We start from the raw sequence: 18506 nt of genomic DNA on the forward strand, positions 1-18506 counted from the left end.
AAGGAATTGAAGCCACACAGGTATAGAATTTTTAAATAACATTTTCTTCTCTCATGACAGAAACAATACTTGTACTGTGTTAAAAACTTAGGAGATAAAAACTTGAAGAAAAAAGTCACCCAAAATTGTATCACCCAGACTAGTAACTTTCTTTTCAGTCTTTTGTTCTTCAGATATTTTAGGTTTTAAGAATGATTTTTCTTTCTTTCCCAGTCATGGCACAGATTGAAAAACAAAAGAGATTTGAACAGTATACTACCTTTAAGAGCTGCTATCCTGCAAAGATGACTGGCCTCTATTTCTTAATAAATTCTTCTGAGAAATAAAGAACAATAGTAACATCATAATGCATTTTGTTTATCTCCATTATGGTTTCTTTTTAATTGTTCTTCTTCTTTTCATGTTTTATTTTTAAGAGGACATACTTATATAAAGATTGCATATTTTATTACATTTCCTAATAAAACCCTTTGATTTAAAGATGTATTTTTGAAAATGTTTACATTGATGACTAGTAATATTATGGCATGAATTTTCAGACGATTAGATAAAATATATTTTGGGGAATTATCTGAACAAATAAAAGTTTTTTTATATAACTTCAATTAATTATACCACCTGCTAATACGGAAGAGATGTGTGGAGTTTTGGAAAGGATCTGATTCATACATACTTAAAGTATAACCTACAGAAGATAGTTTGTCGCTTGTCTATTCTAGTAAAATGAAGATTCAAGTCAGTTTCTCAGTTACTTGAAACAAAATGAAATCTTTTATTTCAATGGAATTACTGCAGAGGCATGAAATACTGGACAATTAATTGCCTTACGTCTTCACGTGACTCACCAGGATAGACTAAGGCTTTGGGTAGATGGGTCTATATTAGCATTTCATTAGCACCTCACATGCTTTTGATGTACTCTTGAAATTGCTTTAAATTTTTTGTTGGAACAGCAGTACATTTTGCACTGTAGTAATAGCACTAACTGTATTGTACAGCAGTTAGTGAATTGTTTTAATGAATAATTTCAATGTAGAAATTTTGAAAAGATTAGGTCCCCTGTGCTTTATGATAGCTTGGTGCAATATGCACTTTAGCTTTACTTTCCGTTTTCATGCTTTTATTTTCCCTGTGACGTGAAGCAACAGAAACTGAAAGATCAAAGTTGAAATTATAACCCATTGATAGTATCAGATTTTTTTCCTGTGTACAAGTACAGGATTGTATTCTAAACTGGAATTTTTAGGCAGTAAGCCACTATAAAATGTTTTAGGGTAAGACATAAAATTATTATAAATAAAAGCTGTTTGGAAAGATACCTTTTTTAGCGTTTTTTTTCCACATGAAGAAGTAGTGGTGGCTGCTGAAAAATCTACAGTGTTTATTAAGATTGTTTGGGGGTTATGTAAATATTTGTAAATTGGTCAGTGTCTGTACATTTAAATATGAAAAGTAATCTTGGAAACCGTTTTAACTTTTTCAAAAGGACTGTGTACAATTTCTTTTAGACCTGCTGCAGCACAGTTTGTACCTCTAATGTATTTGGGTTTTTTTTGCAGATCAATTCAAATGCTAAGACTTTTGCTTATCTTTGACTTATAAAAGGTGCATATTTTCATTTTCTTTTAAGTTTAAATTTTTGTATGATGTCAAATGGAATAAAGTTTATATATGGAAATTGTTGATGTGGTGTTTTTTTGTTTTTTTTCTGTGAAAGTCTTTTGAGATGAGATTGAGGCTGTAGTTATCTAGAACCGAACTGAATCCAGTTATTATGCTTGATTATTTAGATTATACAGAGAATCTGGGAATCATGTTTATTCGTCATTAGGCCAATTAACAACATCAGCAACAACATCTCTGGCAGTATATTAGGAATGAAGCTTTCCACGTAGATGAATTTTTTAGATTACTGATGTGCAACACTTTTGAAGCAATTAAGCTTTATATGTTCCTTTCCTTGGAAATTTCCAGAAATGTATTATATACTGTGCGACTCTTCTTTATCAGAATGTATTAAGTACAATTAGTATTTTAGTGATGAATCCAGGTAATCATTATAAACAATAAATGATAGTCATAGTACTCTGTAGTAATGCTGTGCAGCTCTGAGGGATGGCTGAGCTGTGTGTGACATTTCCTAACAAAGCGCCAGAATTTACCATGGTGTGGACTCCTTCACTGCCACTGTTTTCTCAGCCTTCAATCACCACCTCCCCCCCCCCCCCACACACACACACTGGTCTTACTACTGCTGCTTTTCAGCTGTTTTACTGTAACAAGTAGATCAATCAACAAGTTAATAAAGTTACACCCAATTCAAAATCAATAGACTGAGGCTTAAGATTATGTACCTGGTGACAGCCAAATGTCAGAAAATTGGGCCATTGATATATGAGAGAGCTTTTTAGACTTTTAAATTATTTTCAGTATGAATTACTTAGTCCTGTGAATAATACATTTTTTAATTTTCTATTTGTATTGATTTGGCCATTTCTATATATTTGCATGTCTTGAGAGTAGTATCAGAAAGTTAAAAATGTGCAAAGTTCTAAATTTTGAATTGGTTTGAACTAGGATCTTTGCAAGTAAATCTTGGTTACTTTAGAGTTTCCAAGAAATTTTGAGTTAAATGGAAGGAATATACAATGGCTACCTCTAGTTTTGATTAGTGTTTAACAGATTCCCTTAGCTACTGTTGAATTCTTTTTGTCCTGGGTGAGCAGTCATTTGGGATTAATGGAAAAGCTTCGCTTGTGTTAAGAGAAAAAATACTGCTGATATTAAGGCTGGTTAAGTGAATCCTGGAAGGCTAGACTCCTCTATCTTCCCTTGTCATGCACACTAGCTAATGCTTCTGTCCTGTAGCTGCAGTGCCTGCAGTTCTTTGCCCACGCACCTAATGCATGCATACAAGCTAGTGTAACATGAACTTGCTAACTTAACTTACATTCATCATACGCGTATTTAATAACTCTGAATAGAGTTTGCTGTATAATTAAAAATAAATGTTAGCTAGCCATAAAATCCTCATGAAAAAAAGATTAATTTTATGCATTGTAAAGGTATCGCTACCTGTTATACATACTCAACAGGTCTGGTCCTGTAAGTTTGCCAAATACTGATTAAGCACCTACTATGTGCTAAGTACTTTGCTAGCTTCTGGGCTTGTAAGAGATGGGGATGGTGGAACTGAGAAGAGTAAGAACTACAAAGTCTACTGAGAGAAAGACAAACAATTTGAATATATGATAATGTAGGAACCTGGAAGAGGGGTATTGAGCTTAAGCTGGGATTTCAGAAAAAGGTGATGATCCTGAATGTTGAGTAACCGGTAAATAAAGGTGGGAGAAGCTTTGCAGGCAAGAGGAACTGAGTAAATAAAGGTACAGTGGTGTGACATTATAAATGTTGGGAACCCCTGACTTCTACTCAGTATTTATCGTTCTGAGGTGAGGCTTTAGTCCTTGAGCAGGGGGAAGCCATTGAGGGGTTTTAAGTATGGTCATGACATCATCCAACCAAAGGTCTGGGGATCTTTGGGCTGAGTTTCGGACAAAATTTAGCCTTTGGCCAATGTGGGGATAAATTATTCCTCTTCAATTTTTAAGATTAGTGGATATAAAAATTTCCTGACTGTAACAATCCAGGGGCCACTGAGGAAGAGAATACACAATTTATTGATTTGCAAATGTAAAGGGAGCCAATGCTCAACAGTGGTTCAGAACCGGGCTTTTGAAATGGCAGACCCAGCCTTGTTTCCCACTGGGTCACTTGATTAGCCACCAGACCTTGAGCAAACTAGCTACCCAAGCTCTTTTGAGCCTCAGTTTTCTCATCCATAAAACCAGTATTGCAGTTAACTTACCACAGCAGATTTGGGGGGAAGGATAATGAAATTGAGACCGTTAGCTGAGTGCCTGAACTAGTAAATTCTGTGCTCACTTAGGAGTAATTTGGGATAAAGGGTCCATCAAGTAGCGTGGCTGGAAAAAAGCCTACCAAACCCACTCTAGAGGAAAGAGGCAGGGCTGGGTGCCTGTCTTCCTTTCAATTCCCCGGGGCAGCCGGACGGAGCCTGCGGCCCTAGGAGTGGTGGGTGATCTCCAGTTGCCCCAAAGGCCCGCCAGAGATCTGTCTAAACGGGCGGGGATGGCTCGGGGGGAGTTGGCAGGCGCGCAGGGAAGAGTTGAAGCTGAGCCCGGGCGAAACTTTTTGACGCCTTCTATTTAAAGTCGCGGGGCTCGTCCCCGGGCCGGGAACTCGAGCCGCCCCGCCGAGGCCGGAGGCGCAGTCAGAGGGAGAACACCAGGCGCGGCGCGGGCGGCTCCGGCTCAGCTCCGGCCCCGGAAAGACGCGATGGCGAGCAGCGACAGCAACTACGCCGCGGAGAGCTTTCTCGGCTCGGACGGGGACGAGGAGGCGACCCACGGGCTGGAGACGGAGGAGGAGTCAGAGGGCGAGGACGATGAGACGGCCACGGAGTCGGAGGAGGAGCCGGACGCCAGGTAGCGGGTCCCCTCTCAGGCCCGCAGCCCGAGCGCGCGCCCTGGGGCCTGGAAATGCGGCAGGTGCTTCGCAGGGCAACTGCGCTGTCTTCCTTTGTCTCATCTTTGTAGGCGCTAGAGTTCATTTCCCTCGAGCTAGGCACTTTCTCTCGTGGGGCGCTGCCTTGGAATGAACTTGAAGGGGAAGGTGCCTCGAGTTAGCTGGAGTGACAGCCCCACCTGCAGCAGCCAAGTTCACCCCCCTCCCCACGTCCTCCTGCACGGCCTCCTCCCTGCCCTCCCAGCCCCTAGTGACTTGCTGCTTTTGTTTATTCCGGGGAATTTACTTCGAGTCTTGCCTAACTGCAAAAATGTGCTGAAACGCTGGCTTTTGGTCCAAGACATCGGAACAATCTCAAAAGCCTGAGCTAGAGGAGAAGGGTTGGGGGTGGAGGTGATGGAGGCTGCCCTGGAATCTTCCAATGACTGGAGGAGGTCTCTTCGATGGCTCGATGGCTCCTACGGGGCTAGGTTGCTATAAGGGGACTTCATTTTGGCGCAAAGGACCATAAATTCTTTGGAGAAAAGCATGAGTTTCAGTAACCCCTGTTCTAAAAATCCTGCTGCTTTTTTTTTTTTTCATGACCCCAAATATCAACATTTCAATGAATGTGAACGCAGTTAGGAAATACTATATGAAGTGGGTCTCCCTCCAGTTGGCTGTCCCTCCCTCCCTTTCTTCATGGAGGCCCTAAAATGAGAATAGTAGCCTCTTCTCCTCTCTGTTTGGCTTTGTTTCTACTTTTCACTTGTTCCTTTTGAGTATGGGTTTTGTTTTGTTGTTATTTATTTGTTTTTAGGGGTTTTTTTAGTATAGATTTTTGTTGTTGTGTCATTGGTTATTGATGTCCCTTCCTAAGTCTATTAATATGAGTAGAAAGGTTTTGTAGGTGACACATGGCTGTGCAGCATTGCAGAATGCCCATCTTACCCAACGTTAAAAGTGCTACCCAACCAAAGCCAGCAGAGCTGAAATTGAAATAGGCCACAAAGTGGCAGTGATTAGGGTGAATGGTCAGTCAGATGAGAAGTCTGGAATATCCATCACATATTTACCAAGCAGCTACCAGGTGGGAAGCAATCCCAGTCGCTGTTCTCAAGGACTTGATGGAACAAGTTAGATAACCATGTGTGGAGTATGAGACTATGTACTAAATAAGTGAGAGGGCCGGGAGGACAGACCCTGCCTACAGTGGAAGGTCAGCAGAGAGTATGTAGATTTGTGAGTGCTTTGAGAAGAAGTGGGCATGACCTGGGCCTTACAGAATGGAAAAGCAGAAGAGAAGGCACCTGTGGGAAATGGAACAAGGGGGAGGGATCTGGGATTCCTGGGCAGTATTGAGAAGGGGAAATTTGTCAATTCCAGACTTCATAACCTTTTTCCCTGAATGGTGTCTGACATCCTCATATCCTTGCCCAACCAAAATCGACCCCTTAGAGAATCTGAAAACTCATTGACTCTAACATGTGAACAGCTGACAGTGCAGTGCCCTTTGACAAAGATCAAGATCTTCAGGTAAAGATAGAATTTATCTCCATAAACTTTAGCCTGCTCTGACTACAGATGGTGAGGTGGACCCCAGAATGAACAGAGTGGAACGAAACAGGGAATAGGTAGGTGGTGATGGTCGAGGCCTTGAAAACCATCACAAGTTTTAAGAAATTGAATTTGATGACATTGGTAACAAGAAATCAGTAAACTGAACAGGATTTAGAAGAACAGAGTGATGTTATTGAAAAATTAGACTGACGGGCAGATTGGAAAGTTGGGTTTGGGGCGGGCTCAGATCAGAGTGGCAGCAGCAGAGAGACAGAAAGGCGGTGTCTGGGGACTGACCCACAATGGGGGCAAGGGGAGCAGGGGTGGTAGCTGTTGCTAAAGGTTGGGAGAAAGTGGGGAGGAACTCTAGGGCGAACTGGGAGTCCTTGAATTTCTCCTCCTTCGGTGTCAGAAATCAAGCCATTTTATTGTGTGTGAGTTTATAAATATAGCCTCAAGTTCTTTTTAATTCTGAGACTAGAGGTAAGAACTTGGAATATTCTCAATGGAAGGGAGGTAAAAATGATGCCCTCTCGGCTCTTCCACTAAAGTTTTATGATTAAAAGAGGGGCCTCTTACTCTGTGCCCATCGTGCTGCTAAGTGTTTACAAATGTTTTCTGGTTTTAAACCCTATCAGTAATATTATGAAGTGACTGTCCAGTTATAGGAGAGGAAACTGAGGCTTTATGTAATTTACTGAGACTGTAAGTCAAGTACATGTTATGAATTATGATGTGGGCCTGGGTCTGTCTACTTCAAGCCACTGCTAGACTTTCACTGCCTCCCTTCTTTACTGTAAGTGCAACTTGAATGACTCCAACTAGTTTCTACGTTATTACAGGACAAGGAAAGACTTCATCCCTTTGAATACTAGTGGGAGTTTTTCCCCTTCTTGAGTGGAAAAGTTGTCTCTGCATTTTCTCAGAGGTCAGAACCATTCTCAGAAGCTGAATTACAAACTGATTTTTTTCAAAAATTGGGAGACACATAAAAGTAAATAAATAGAAATAGCCTAAGTAATAATAACAGGATTAATTATTGCATTTATTTGATGTGATATTATTAAGATATTATTAAAATGCTATTTATGAAGATTTCTAACAATATGGAAAATGCATATATTGCATTTGAAAAAAATTTATTGTATACATTAGAATGATCTCACTATAAAATAAAATATGTATTGGAAAAAGCTTCAAAGGGTAATAAAGGTTAACATAATAAATAACATAAGCTTAAGGAAGGTTAATAGTGGTTGTCTCTGAGTGATGGGATAATAGTTGACTAAAATTTTTTCTCTATATCTATTTTTCAGTTTTTCTATAATGAACAGGTAATGCAATTATCAGAAAAGATAAAATTTATATTTAAAATTCAAAAGGCACAAAGTGTAATCTGCTTGTAAATCATTTTCACCCTTTCAGGAATAATATATATGAGAATTATCTATAGCCACCCTTCTGAATCAAATGAAAAAAACTCTTTAATTATAAAAATGCTTTTCGTGTGCAGGAAAGCTCACCATTACACATGCCAATACCTACATTGGACCAGAGAACTACCTTTCTGACGTGTCCTTCAGTAATGTGACTGTGGTACGTGGTACAAAGAGCCCTGAGTGTGACTCCTACTAGCCACTCGCTGTGTCATGGGCAAACTCCCTATCTTCTCTGTGCCCCAGTTTTCTCATCTGTAAAATGGTAGTAATAATTCCTAATTCATGAGGTTGTCGCAGGATTAAGTGAACTCTGTGAATGTGTGTAAGCGTGCTTGGCCTTTAATAGATTCTCAGTAAGTTTTCATTTCTTGCATCCCTTCTGATGAACCATTGGCAGCAAAGCTTTGCCTTCTGCCCACCATTCATCAGTGAAGGGAGAGGGATGGACTCAGTTTTCAATGTGAGTAATGATCCCATTCCACTTTAGCTTCCCCTATATTTATCATTCACTAAACCTTCATGGATTGCCTATTTTTATTTTTAATTTTATTTTATTAAATTTATTGGGGTGACAATTGTTAGTAAAATTACATAGATTTCAGGTGTACAATTTTGTATTACATCATCTATAAATCCCATTGTGTGTTCACCACCCAGAGTCAGTTCTCCTTCCATCACCATATATTCGATCCCCCTTACCCTCATCTCCCACCCCCCACCCCCCACCCCCCTTACCCTCTGGCAACCACCAAACCATTGTCTGTGTCTATGAGTTTCTGTTTCTCATTTGTTTGTCTTGTTCTTTTGTTGCTTTTGGTTTATATACCACATATCAGTGAAATCACATGGTTCTCTGCTTTTTCTGTCTGACTTATTTCGCTCAGCATTACACTCTCAAGAATGGATTGCCTATTAATTGTCAGGGACTACGTATGTATGCCAGGTGCTTGGGAATACAAAAATTACTCGGAATCCATTACTGTCTTCAAGGTGTTCACATTCTAAGTGGGGAAACAGAAAAACATATTTATGTCATTATCTGTTATGAGGTTTGAGGAAGAAAGGTTTGTATGAAGCACCTCAACATAGGGAGAAGAAAGTCCTGGGATCCATCCTGCGTGGAAGGATTAGCGAAGGTTTCATCAGGGGCCTTTGGAGCAGGGTCTGCAATCGTAATGAAGTACCCAGAGGGCTCGTGGTTTGTGAATATCAGAAAAATATTTTTGAGTCACTGAAACTTTGTATAGAAGTTGTATGTAAAAAGCAGCTCTATAAAACCCAGTGATTTTAGAGCTAGGTGAGGATTTAGAAACATCTTGTCCCAACCAATCCTTTTACAGATTCAGAAACTGAGTATCAGGGGACTTGTTCTAAGTCACACAACTTCCTAGTGGTAGAATTAGGACTAGATCCAGGTGTCTGGATTCCAATCTCATGTTTGCTCATTTATTCATTCAACAAATATTTATTGAACTCCTACTATGTTCCAGGCGCTTTCTAGGCACAAAGGATACAGCAGTGAACAAAGGGAACAAAGTCTCTGTCCTCCTGGGAATGAAATGACTTTCCGGTTTGGGTTGGCAAACAAATTTGTAATATGTCAGGTGGCAATAAGTGATATGAGGACAAATATAGCAGGATAAAGGTTATGCTGTTTGGTAGTGAAGGAAGTCTCTGTGATGGGTAACATTTGAGCAGAGACTGAAGGAATGAGGGTTCTAGGCAAAGGGTAGAGCTGGCACGAGGGCACTGAGGCAGGAAAGTTGTGGCTTGTTTGATGAACACATGGTCAGGTTGATGGAGCAAAGTAAACGGGGAAGTGGTGGGAGGTGAGTCTAAGAGGTAGTTGAGTTGCAGATCACGTAGGGCTTAGTAGGGCATGGTAAGTATTTCAAATTTTATTCTGAATAAAATAGGAAGCTGTGTTCTATCTACCATATCACTCAAGGTTTAAAAAATGGAAAAACAAAACATGATTGCAGTATTCCCTTAAACAGTAATCACCTCTGCATTCATATATTCATTGAACTAATATTTATTGAACACCTACTATGTTCCAAGCACTGTGCTAAATGTTTCAAACTCATGGTCTTCTATATGGAGGGAGATATGTAAATAGACACTCAGTATTTTTTTTTGGTTTGTTTTTCTGACTGTAGCCCAATGGAGCCTGACACTTTTAAACTTTCCCATAGATCACTTAGGAAATTTTCAGTAGTTTTGTTTTGGATCATTTTCTGTTGGTCAATTTTAATTTCTGTATTTAAGCACAAAGGATTTTTGCCACAGCAGTACCCAGAACTTAAAAATAACCTTGAATTATAGCTTTGCAAGTGCTTGTACAAAACAGGTCTGTCTAAGCTGATAGAATGAAAATTATTGGTAACATTTACATTTAACTAATCCTTGTAGGAAACCTTTTGGAAGGTTAAGAGAGTTTGTAAATGGTTTTGTTATCAGAACGGAGCACTCTGTTTCCATCTATTTATATGTCTCCCACTGCTGTGCTTACTAGGTGTTTTGACAAGTGTGTTATTTGAGCCAGTCCTCTTTTAAGGTCAGTAGAAAGAGCTGAGATGGGAGTGGTGACTGCTCAGAATGCCAGAGACTGAGGGAGGAGAGAGGATAAAACAGAGGCACTTGTAGCCAGAAATTGAGGAGCTATTTAAGTGTTGGCTGCATGGGTATTATATGCCCTTGGTAAGACTTTGACTAACATAGGGGAATACAGCAAGAGTTGGAATTATTTTTTTTCCTTAAAACAGTAAACCTACTAAAAATGTAGGACATACTGACTGATAAAATTTTGCAAAAAAAAAAAAAAGTGTCTTCTATTCCTCGGATAGTCTGAACCTATGCTTAATGAATACTTTGACTCAATTCAGACAATATAACTAAATCCCTTCCTACCAAGGAAACTTAGAGAATCAGGTGTAAGAGACTAGATGTGATTTGTATTTGAAATAGAAATCTTTGGTTTAGTCCAGCATCCAATAGAAATAAAATGTGAGCCACATATGTAATTTTCAATTTTCTAATAGCCACATTTAAAAAAGAGGTGAAATTAATTTTACTAATACATTTTATTTATCCCAATATCCAAAGTATCATTTCAACATGGAATCAATATAAAAATTATTCATGGGATATTTTATATTTTGCTGTGGTAAATATGAAACTTAATGTGTGTTTTACATTTCTAGCCTATCTCAATTTTCCCATCTAGCTACATTTCAAATTCTCAGTCGCCACATGTGTGGCTGGTGGTTACCGTATTGGATAGTGCAGGCTTGCTAACATCTAGCAATGCTTTGGCTTCACTGGACCCCACAGAGCTGCTCCACTGATAATGAGTTCTGCGCGCTCGGTCCTGTGCTAGGCACCAGGCACATAAAGGTGATTGGATGTCACAGCTGCTTCTCTCAAAGAGCTCACAGTCTGGTGAGGGGAAGCAGTTGCCTCGAACACAATGTCATAAGCACTACACTAAGCATATTAACAAAAGAATAGAGAAAAGACATATATTCTTCTTAAAATAAGGTTTCGGTTTTGCAGAGGCGGTAGGTACTACAGCTGGGCAGGAAGATGTTCCAGGCACAACATGAGGGTAGATACTCCTTTAGTTCCTGGTTCCGGCTCATGTGCTGCTAGTTGCTGCTCTAAGTTTGCTTTTTGTCATCCAAAATCACTCAGGATTTCCAGGACTGGGATAAGTGGATGGCATGAATAAATGAACAAATGAATGGGCAAGTGAATGTCAAGTCATCCATACTCTTGCAAGAAGCAAATTTAGTTAAAATGTTGAACCTGTTAGATTAGGTAGAATTTTGTTGGTTGTTGACCATTCATTTATGAGGGATTAACAAAGTCCGGTGACTCTGGAGACAGTAGCTTGGAGGGGACAGTGATAAGTACTGAGGGATTGTTCAGATAGGATGTCTGCAGTCATGATTCCCACCTTCTGTGACTTGTTGGAAAATCTCTCCTAGACTGACCTTTGAGCCAGATCATAGATGGAAGGATAAGTATAGGCTTTGCTTTTTGCCCAGAGAAAAGTCCTGTTAGGCAACTGGAGCATATTCAGTTCAAAATTCCACATCCTAATCTGATAAAGTCCAAGGTATGTGGGAAGATTAATTCTCCCAAACTCTGAATACTCAAAGCCATCTCATGGAGCCATTGCTATGTTTTCTTAGTTTAGGTATGGTTCTCTTTAAGAGAAAATCTACGTGCTAACCAGAAATGTACATTCACCACCAATTTCCTCTTAATGGCTGATTTCACTAGGGCATTGGAAATTGTTGATTTGTAAATAAAATTAATTTCCTCCTGTTATGAATTTGTTAAATTAACACTTGGTAAGTGGAGCATAGGATGCTGGATGGTGAGCCCCAGTTCAACAGAAGACCACAAGAGAAATTGCAATAGAGAAGTTTATTACTTGCAGGTCCTAAAGGCAGTCAGTACACGGCTTACCTCCGGTAGGCAAGGCAGAGTCCTGGCAGACAGAGTGGCTGGACCAGGGACACGTGCTTTTATTGGGGGCCATGCAATCAGTGCTTTGGAGTTCCCAGGCTAAGGCTGGATCGGTCAATTCAAAGGAAAATAAGCAGAGTTTTGGTAAGCTCCACAGGGGTCTTACCTAAGCGGCACACCGGGTGGAGGAGACTGTTGATCACAAGGACCGTTAGGGAAGTCACATCAGGAACTTTCATTTGCTTGTGACTCTTCAGTTATCTCGGGCATACGCTTGCATGACAGGGCGAGTGTCAGTTTGCCAAACAACATGGATGCGGATACGGCAGTACCTGGAGTAGCTTTGCAAAACTCACAGCACCTCCAATTTCAGAAATACATCTACTCTAAGAAAAGAGGTTCATTCATTCAACAAATATTTATCGAGGGCTTACTGCGTACGATGCAACATAGATGTGGAGTGAGTGAACAAAACAGAGGTCCTAGTATTTAGAGTTTGGTATCTGAAGAGGGCAGACATTAAACAAATAATCTCACAAGTAATGAGTAGTTGAAACAAATGCATTGGCGGCATGAATCGGACCTGGGGAGTTCAGGGAGGGGTCTACTAAGGACCCTGACCCTTCAAGTCCCTGAGGCTTCCTTGCTCATTCCCCTGGGAGTTTTCTGTCAGTCTCCAGGTCTGTCTTGCTTGCACTTCTCCATTTGCCTACAGCAAAAGTTTCGCTGTCCTGCGGTCGGGCAGGAAAGCCTGGCTGCCGATGACACTTATCCTAGAAGGGACCACAACATCCATCTCCCTGATCCACTTATGTTTCTGATGAGTGAACACAGACCAGAGAAAGGAAGGGAAACCAACACTTAAGGAATAGCTAGTCTATTTCAAGCACTGTCACTTGTTATTTTGAATAATTTTCACAATAGCTCTATGTTACAGACTTTGTTTTCATCTCTGTGTTATGGGAAAAACAATAGAGGCTTAGCAATCTTCAGTCATTACCTAATGTCACACAGCTAGTGAGGATGCTAGTCTAATGGCAGAGCCAGGCTGGAACACTCACGTTCCTTGCTTATCTCAAGATTATATGCAAACACACACAGTATATACACATCTGGTCTTTATTAGCCAGTGTCTTTCTTTTTTTTAAATTTGAGTCTAAATTTACTTTTAAAAAATATTGTTTTCAATTTACTTTTAATTTTAAAAGCAAAGCATAAAGGAAAACCTACGTAGTAGCCAATCCTGTCAGCACCTTAGTTATATTAAGTTACCTAATGTGTAATAGGGAGAGGACAGCTTATGTTTAAAAATAGACATTAGGCAATCCAATGTGATTAATCTTCATAAGGTCAAACGTAGCAACACCAAAATAACTTCTCTGCGTGCTCCATGGATCATATGATAACTGTTCAATAGGAATTTAACATGATATCTATAAAATTCAGATCCGGCATTTAAAAAGCAGAATTTGTATTGGATTTGGCATAGTACACTTTGAAGTTTTCATATCTAGTTTTTTTGTGTGTTTTTTTCCCCAAGAGCGAATGAGGAGAAGAGAGCAAGACAATGGTCTTTTTCTCTTCTTAGAGTTTTGGGATCCCCAACAAGGGCTTTATTAAATCCCCTCTTCATCCAGCACCATTTTGGGCATAAAGCAGGCTACAGTATGAAAACACTTGATGGATTGGAAAGACCTGGATTATCATCGTGGCTCTGTCACTTACTAGCTGTGTGACTTGGGGCAAAACACTTAACCTCTCTGCATCTTTACTACAGCTTTCAAGGCCCTGCCTGACTGCTTGCCTCTCTCAGCCCGTCTCATACCATCTTACTGTGTTCACTACATTCCATGCCATGCTGGCCTCTTCCTGAACCTCCCTCGTGCTAAGCCTGTTCCTTTGCACGTGCTGTTTTCTCTCCCTGGAGCACTTCTTCTCCAAATCCACTCTTCGGGTTTTAGAGTAAATGTCACTTTCCTAAAGAGACTTTCCTCAACCACCCTGCCTAAGGGGCACTATCACATTACTCCCTATTTCACACTCTCTTCATAGCATCTATCACTATCTGAAGTGGCATCTTCTGTTTATTTATTCTTTATTGCCACCACTAGAGAGAAAGCTCCATGAGGGCAGGGGCCTTGCTTCTCCGCTGCATCTACGGCACTGAGAATATAGTGTCTGGCACACAGTAGGTGCTTAGGAAATGGTTGTTCGTTGCATGAATAAGTGGTTGCATTTCACCACAAAACTTTTCATCCCAGGATCTCAGGTTTCCTTGTGTCAGGTCTGCACCACTGAGATCATCACTCTTGTTTGTAGATGGCAAAACAAGGGCACGGAGAATGAGAACCGAGAAGTGGTCTTTGAGTTTGGCAAAGTGCAAGTCAGTAGAGAGAGATTAATGACATAGAAAACGCAAACACCTTTGAGAATGTTAGTAGTTTAAAAGTACCAGGATCTGCTCTAGATTGGATTCCCTTTTGAAAAAAATCCCTTCAAATACAGCATCTAAGATACCCTCCTGAAAAGAGGGAGAAGAGGGCACCAGAAAGGGAAGAGTGGGGCTTGAAGAGGAGTAAAGGGGGCACGAAAAGCAGACTGGCATTACAGTTGTGCTCAGTCTGCCCTGCTCAGAAGACTGAGCGAAGGGTATTACCTAGAAAACTGAAGGAAACAACTATTACCAAACCCTCGGCCTCAGATCTCTAATTACTCTGGGAGGGAGTGATATTCTTATTTCCCCGATTCAAAGTTAACAGTGTTGACATATGAACTAAAATTGTGTGATAAACAAATGTGTAGTTAAATTGGCTAACAGAATTAAGACTCTATTTCATTTACATACTTGACCCTTCGGAAGGAAATCCTAGCAGAGGCCCTGATACCATCCTAGTGATGTAGGATGTTGTTTAGTGAATGCCAGGTTCATAGTCTCGAGGAGCCGAAGAATGGATACACGGACCAGGGAGAGGCAAAGAGTTGCACAGGAAGATAGTTTATTATAGCAAGCAAAGAGTTACAGCTCCCAAGTGGGAGGGGTACCCGAAGCCAGGATGCCCACTAGCTAAGGCAAAAGCTTGTGTTTATGTACCTTTATTTCTACCTGGGGAGGGGGGATGTGGAATGTGGGTGCCTATGGATACAATGTTTACCAGACTAGCTCTTCTGCTCAGCTTGGGGGATACCATTGAAACAAACCCATTTGCCCCCGAGTATGATTGATGATATTTTTGTCCTGGTACAGTTGTCCTGTGTCCTGTTTTTGTTCTGTTTTTGCTCAGTCTACCAAGGAGTCTCTAACTGCCTGATGTCATACTAACTAACCTGTCTCAATCCCCCCTCTGAAGACGAAACCCTAACTGCCGTTAGCGCATGGGGGGACCGCTCTGGCTGCTGCAGGCTGAGGAGGGGCGTAGAGAGACCTGCAGCTAGGGCTTGTCCAGAGGTCTGTCTAAGGGACCCCGGTAGATGAGCGACTGTGGATGGGGGCAGTGTTGTCTCCCAGGCCATCGTAGCCGCCCGAGGCCTGGTCTGCAAGCCGAGATACACTGTAGGCAACAGCATGAAGTAATTTCTATAATAATGAATAAAAGAAAAATTAGAAAAACTTCTTTAAGTCCCGTCAAGCTAGGAAGCCAGGAGGTAAGGAAGGATAGATCTACGCCAAAAAATCCTGTCTGCTGTTGAATGTTGGGAACTATGTTATGAATTTGTTGAACTTTATCCTAATTGGCTGAGAATTATCAGGACGATTAAGACAGCATAGTCTTTTAAAATGTTCACATCCTTGATTATGTTTGAGGAGTAGGTAGTCTGTGGCAGGTCTGTTTTCGAGAACTGCTTCTCTGACCTGTCCTAACTCTTGTTTTATTGTAAGTTTGGTTGCCTCGGGGACCAGAAGAGCAGCTGCTGCTACTGCCCGAAGGCCAGCTGGCCAGCTGAGCACCACAAGGTCCAGTTCCCTACTTAGATAGCCCACTGGTTGTTGTGAGGGTCTCTGTGTTCGGACTCCTAAAGCCATTCCTTTTCTCTCTGTTACATATAAATGAAAGGATTTTTATGTGGGCAAACTTAAAGCTGGGAGCTTAAAAGAGCCTGTTTTAAAAGGCTGAAAACCTGTTCTGCCTCTGGACGCCAAAGTAACAGGTGGGTATTTACAGTCTGAGTGTCTTTAATCAAGTGATAGAGAGGACGGGCCATTTCTCCGTATCCCGGGATCCGTAGGCGGCAGCAGTCGGTGATACCTAGGAAGCCCCTTAGTTGTTTAAAGCCCCTTAGGTTTAGATAGAGGATACGTGGAGATGGGACGGATCCTGTCCTGTCCCAGGGCCCTAGTCCCTTCGGATATGATTAGCCCAAGGTATTTGACAGAAGTCTGACATATCTGGGCCTTGGCCTTAGAAATCTTGTAGCCCTTAGAGGCCAAAAAATTTAGAAGAGCAGTGGTGCCTCGGCTGACGAGGTCTGGTCCTTAGAGAGCGCCTGTCCAAAGAGGTGTGGACTGTCTCTAAACCCTTGAGGAAGCTGTGAAGTCCAGGGGAACAGTGAAGTCTGGCTTCCAGGGTCCTCCAAGGCAAAGAGATACCATGAGTCAGGATGTACGGGTATGCAGAAGAAGGCATCTTTTAAGACTAAAACTGAACCATCTGGCAGTCTCAGATATTTGGGCTAAGAGCGTGTCAGGATTTGGGACTATAGGGTGTAGAGAAATAACTGCCTCGTTGACGCCTCAGAGGTCTTGAACTAATCTCCATTCTCCATTGGATTTTGGAATTCCTAAGACAGGGGCATTGCAAGGGCTACTGCATTCTCTAAGAAGGCCCTGTTGTTTGCGATTGTTAATGATTGGTATTACTCCTTCCAGTGCCTCAGGTTTTAGAGGGCATTGCCTCCGGCAAGGAAATAGAGTGGGGTCCCTAAGATGGATGTGTAGTGGTGTGGCTGTTAAGGCACGACCAACTACCCTGTGTGGCCCAAACGTCAGGGTTGATGTTGGTTCTATTACCAGGAGGCAGCTAGGAGGACTTTCAGACACTAAGAGAACCACAGTTCCCATCTCAGTCATAATGTCCCTTCCCAATAGTGGAGTAGGGCTTCCTGGCATAATCAAGAAAGAATTGGAGAACATTAGGTCACCCCATATGCAGCTGAGAGAAATATTTAGTACTTGGCTTGCCTGTTACTCTGCTGATAGTAACATATGATTGGAGAGGGTCCCTGGGTTGGAGAGGAGGACGGAGAAAGTGACTCCTGTGTCTAAAAGGAAATCAATGGATTTTCCTTTCACTTCTAGGGTTACCCGGGGCTCAGGAGTCCCGATAGTGAAATGGGACGAGGGAGCCATTGGTAGAAGCCGTGGGCCCCATCAGTCCCGAGCAGGGGTCCGGCTGGCGAGGCTGGCCCCAGGGGTGGAGACCTCCAGGGACAGTCTGACTTCCAGTGATCCCCTTGGCAAATGGGACAGGGCTGTGGAGGTCTCCCAGTCGGCTCTAGTTGCCATGGACACTCCCTTCGCCAGTGGCCAGACTGTCCACAACGATGGTATTCGGACTTTCCTTGGGTAACCTGTTGAGCTGTGGTTTGTTTGACAGCCACTAACACCTCTGCCTTTTTTCTTATTCTCCTTTTCTTGTCCTGGGCTTCCTCCTGGTCCCGATTATAAAAGACAATGTTGGCTACCCTGAGAAACTGATCCAAAGTGCCTTCGGGACCAATGGCCAATTTCTGTAATTTGCTGTGGATATCTGGGGCACCCTGAGTTATAAATTTATCCTTTAGAAGGATTTCTGCTTCTGGCCTAATAGGAGTGTACTTGATTAGGGCTTCCCTGAGTCTCTCTAAAAAGGCTGAGGGATTTTCTTCCGAATTCTGGCTAATGGTAGATAGTTTTGAATAATTGATGGGCTGAGTCCTCGTTCTCCTCAGACCCTCTAAAATGCATGCAGGAAAGTGTTCTCTCTGCCAATTTCCCATGGCTGTATCGGGATCCCACTGTGGATCTGTAGCAGGTACTGCTCACTTTCCTGTGGGAAAGGCTCCTGTAGAGTGGGGTCTCGTTCTGTTTGTTCATCGTGATATGTTAGCAACTGATCATCTCCAAATTTTTTGGCTGCTTGTAAAGCTGCCTGCTTTTCAGAGTTAGTGAGAGTCTGATTTAAAAGTAACATAACATCCTTCCAAGAAAGGTCAAAGACCTGGGTTAGGTTCTGGAAGGCTTTTATGTATTTGTCAGGGTCATTTGAAAACTTCCCTAGGTCCCCCTTTATTTGTCTGAGATCCTGTAGGGAGAAAGGGACTTGAACCTTGACAGGCCCAAATTCTCCTGGCATCTCCTGTACGGGAAGGAGAGTTGTTCTTAATTGGGAGCGCCTTCGTGCAGGAGGTCCTGGATATGGAGGGCAACGAGACGGAGCGGGGGTGGGAGCCGGCTCAGGAGGAAGAGTAGGGTGTAGAGCTTTGGGGTGATCCTTTTACTGGGTGTTTATTAAGGGGACCTCCCCAGGA

General features: G+C 41.8%; 2 protein-coding genes across 13 annotated transcripts in view; both read left to right on the top strand.

Annotated features, from left to right (window-relative positions):
• TENT2 (terminal nucleotidyltransferase 2) overlaps nt 1-1683 on the top strand; it is a 50964-nt gene extending 49281 nt beyond the window's left edge. For all 10 annotated transcript variants that reach the window (XM_074328795.2, XM_019728188.3, XM_074328797.2 and 7 more), the window contains one exon: nt 214-1683. In XM_074328795.2, the coding sequence (XP_074184896.1) occupies nt 214-288 (75 nt within the window). In that variant the 3' untranslated portion in view covers nt 289-1683. The remainder of the gene's footprint in view (nt 1-213) is intronic.
• A 2609-nt stretch (nt 1684-4292) lies between these two features.
• Nucleotides 4293-18506, top strand: part of CMYA5 (cardiomyopathy associated 5) — a 92900-nt gene continuing 78686 nt past the window's right edge. For 2 of the 3 annotated variants that reach the window (XR_016020647.1, XM_019728192.3), the window contains exon 1: nt 4293-4508. Coding sequence is in view for 1 of the 3 variants with exons in the window: in XM_019728192.3 (XP_019583751.3) it covers nt 4360-4508 (149 nt within the window). In the remaining 2 variants the exon portion in view is untranslated. Of the gene's footprint in view, nt 4572-18506 lie in introns of all 3 variants that reach the window. The other variant, XM_074328794.2, reaches the window with a different exon arrangement.

Source organism: Rhinolophus sinicus, chromosome 3, assembly GCF_057876585.1.
Source record: "Rhinolophus sinicus isolate RSI-liver-muscle chromosome 3, RSI-T2T, whole genome shotgun sequence".
Taxonomy (NCBI): Eukaryota; Metazoa; Chordata; class Mammalia; order Chiroptera; family Rhinolophidae; genus Rhinolophus; species Rhinolophus sinicus.